The sequence below is a fragment of the Protobothrops mucrosquamatus genome, unplaced genomic scaffold (genome assembly GCF_001527695.2).
Source record: "Protobothrops mucrosquamatus isolate PMUCROS unplaced genomic scaffold, P.Mucros_1.0 scaffold1736, whole genome shotgun sequence".
NCBI classification, from domain to species: Eukaryota; Metazoa; Chordata; class Lepidosauria; order Squamata; family Viperidae; genus Protobothrops; species Protobothrops mucrosquamatus.
In genome coordinates, this window is record NW_015387882.1 from 337,673 (window position 1) to 341,393 (window position 3,721).

Sequence of the window (3,721 nt, forward strand, 5' to 3'; positions counted from 1 at the left end):
CCTTCCCCTCCTGGAAGGCGGAAAGATTTCTCAAGCCAATGGATGGTGTCTCTAAGTTGTGCTACTTTCTCATCATGGATCTCAGTTTGGAGAAGGAAGGGAAATTCAGTTGGAAGGGGGTCAGTTTCCCAGGTGAAATAGAAAAGTTTCAGCAAACTTCGGAAATATTGCTATATAGCGCTGACCCAGTCTTTGACAAGTGCCCACCTCTCTTCAAACCAGGGACGTTGGACTTCCCTCGCTTCAAGTTAAACCTGGGTTGTTGGTTTTGTTTTGTTTTTTCCCCACGGTGGTCCTCTGACAGATCTTTGTTTTGTTTTTCATTTTTTAAAAAAGGAGCCCAGAGGGAATTTGTTCTCAAACAGTCACTTCTGTCTTGCTGTTAGTGATGAAATATGGCTGTGTGGGTAAATAGTGCTGACTCCGTGTGGTCAGTGGGTCTCTGGCGGCGGGATCGCCCATGAGATTCCTCCCTTTGGTGGCGTAAGCTTGCCTCCGAAGGGACTGGTCGCTAGGATCCCAGGTCTTGTAAGCCAAGGGGTGCATATGTGGCCTGGCGGCTTTGGACTTCTGTCCGTTTTGTTTCATGGTGCCCCCTTCCAAAATGTAGGGCCGGTCCTCTTCCACGTGCACCGGGTGCAGAGGTAAGCTCCCTTTCGCAGCCAGCTCGGCCAGATGACGCCGTTTGGAGTAGAAATCGTCGCTACCTTTGTCTGCTAGTTTTTGAAAGAAGGAGAAAAGAAAGGGAGGGTTAGCCCGGAGGTAGGGAAACAGAGGTTTTAAAATAAAACATACCATTGCCAGACTGCAACGTATAAATAGAGAGTGGGGTGGGCTAAAATTAAGATCTCCTTCCAGATGGAGATAACAGCCGGATCATAAATAGGATTTGTAAGAAATTACAAGCCTCCTTCCCTGTAGAGACCAGCGGAATCTTAGCAGCAGAGAGCATTGTAAACTCCTGGCAGCTAGTCAAGAATTCATATAGCTATTGGAGGCTTATCTTACGCACACATGCGTGTGAGTGCGCGCACACACACACACACGAGAGAAAACAAACGAGAGAGAGAGAGATTGTTTTCAGTGGCTTTGCTCTCTCATTGATCTGTGCAAATGAAAGACTAATTCAAGCACAGCACGCTTCTTCTGGGTGGCCCCCCTATCTCTGGAGCTTCCCTTTTGAAGAGGTCCAGCACCAGGGTAGTTCTAGACATTCTTAATATTTCTCGGGAAGGTGGAGGAGCAAGGCTCCTTCACCATATGGTGGGAAATTAAAAATAAAAGCAAAGGCGCGGTCGCCTTGCACTTCACTGCAGGCAACATCTGCAGCAAACAAGTCACAGATGAACAAAATAGGTCATTGGAGGATTCGGCACCCAAGGCCTCCATCCTGTATCCAGGATCAAGCTTGGAACTAAACCTGTTTGTCATATGCAGTTTCTTGCCCAAAAATGTCCACTGAAGAGTCTTGCAGTCAATGGGGAACCACTTTCTAATTCTTGAATTTAAATGGAGTTGAGATGAGTTGGATCTTTATGAAGCATAAAAGATGCTAGAGTGTTTCAATGCTTCTAGTTATCTGAAAAGGGACTGTAAATCAGAATAAATAACAGAATAACAGAGTTGGAAGGGACCTTGGCGGTCTTCTAATCCAACCCCCTGCTCAACCAGGAGACCCCATATCATTTCAGACAAATGGCTGTCCAGTCTCTTCTTAAAAGCCTACACTGATGGAGCACCCCCAACTTTTGAAGGCAAATCATTCCACTGATTAATTGTCCTCACTGTCAGGAAATTTATCTTTACTTCTAAGTTGTTTCTCTCCCTGATTAGTTTCCATCCATTGTTTCTTGTCTTGCCTTCTGGTGCTTTGGAAAATAGGTTGACCCCTCTTCTTTGTGGCAGTCCCTCAAATATTGGAACACTGCTACCATGTCACCCCTTCTTCATATAATAGTTTTAAAACTGAAAATGTCTGGGTACTCATAGGTTCTTCCTATAGATAAATGGACTTAGGACATATATGCTGTGTCCAGGATCAAATTTGGAACCAAACCTATTTTTCATATGGTAGTTTCCTGCCCAGCAGTGTTTACTGAAGGATTTTGCAACCAATGGAGAACTCACTTTCTAATAATTGAACTAAACTGGAGATGGGATGAGATGTAACTTGGAATTTTGTGAAGCACAAAAGACGCTAGAATGTTTCAATGCTTCCAGTTATCTGGAAAAAGACTGTAAATCCTAATTTATTAAATTGTATTCAATTTTAGATATATTATATAGGCCAGAGACTGGAGGCTAAAACATATAAAGAATGGTTGCTGGAATTGGGTATGTTTAGTTTAATGAAAACAAGGGCTAGGGGTGATGTCAAGGTATTGATTTAACAGCTAACCAGCTTACGTAATGTAAGATTTATGATGTAATGATGAGAATGACTCAGCAGGGTCTGTGTCTCTTTGAGAGCCTTTGTATAAAGGGAAGGCTCTGCTGATGTGTTCTCCCTCTTCCGTTTCCTGCTGTACCTGTGGTTTGTTGGCTCCTGCTGTATTAGCATGCATATGTATATTGTTCCTGGTATATGATATTGTAGATAGTGTAAGATAAACCACCATTTAATATAGACCACTGTTTACTGTGTTTACTCCTGGGTTTACTCCTCGCGCAATACGACTGTGCACGCTCTAACAAGTGACATGATAGCATTGTTCCAATATCTAAGGGGCAATGGATGGAAGCTAAGGAGAGAACCAACCTAGAAACTAACAAGAAATTTCTTGACAATTAGAACAATTATTCAGTGGAAGGGTTTGCCTTCAGAAGTTTTGGATGCTCCAACACTGGACATTTTTAAGAAGCGATTGGACAACCCTTTGTCCAAAATGGTATAGGGTTTCCTGCCTGAGCAGGGAGTTGGAGTAGATGACCTCCAAGTTCCCTTCCCACTAATTCTGTTATTCTGTTCTAATAATATTAAAATAATAGTTTTAATCTTGAGAATGCTCTCTGGATGCTCAAAGGCTCCTCAGATGGATAACTGGAAGGAGTTAATGAGTTCCAGATCCAACAGATGGGCCCTGGGCTCAGTGTAAACTTCATCTGCAGCTCTGGCATCTTAGTTTTTATTGGCAAGGAACGAGGGCATGTAGCTGTTTAACAGCCTCCTACTTGGGGGTTTCTTTTGGGTACCATAATGCATGTCTTCTTCAGAGAGATGCTTTTTTTCTTTTTTGCTTCCTCCTCCTCCTCCTCCTCCTCTTCCAGATGAATTTAAATTGCTTCTGAAAAAGCCCATGTTGTCAAATTATACTCTACATGCTTTACCTGCCTCCATCTGTCTCCTTGTTAATTGGCATCTTAGTGCTTTTATATAACATGCAGGTGCTGTTTAAAGGGACGTCTTCCTTTTTAATTAAAACATGGAATGCAGCTAATGGCTCGTTCCCATTTCAGAATAGGATCTGAGATCAGAAGAGAGAGCACCCTTCAATGCCTCCTCTTAAGAGAGATCAGGAACTGATTAACCAGGCATGTTGTGTGGGCTAATCTCGTTCTGTTGTGCCATGTTTTGCAACTAGGATGCCACAGGGGTGTCATCCTTATTTACAGTCATGCCACGTGCAAGAAGGAAAACCTGGCAACAATACAGGAGAAGCTACCTTGGCTAGACCGCATCTCCCCTGACAAAGAACGCAGCATCCGTTCAAACGGCAGCAAT

At 43.3% G+C, this 3,721-nt stretch overlaps 1 protein-coding gene across 1 annotated transcript in view; it reads right to left on the bottom strand.

Moving 5' to 3' along the window:
* Positions 1-357: 357 nt before the first annotated feature.
* The window catches only part of LOC107293800 (protein shisa-9), a 23,679-nt gene continuing 20,315 nt past the window's right edge, over positions 358-3,721 (bottom strand). The window contains exon 3 of the mRNA XM_015822982.1: positions 358-716. Coding sequence (XP_015678468.1) covers positions 358-716 — 359 coding nt within the window. The remainder of the gene's footprint in view (positions 717-3,721) is intronic.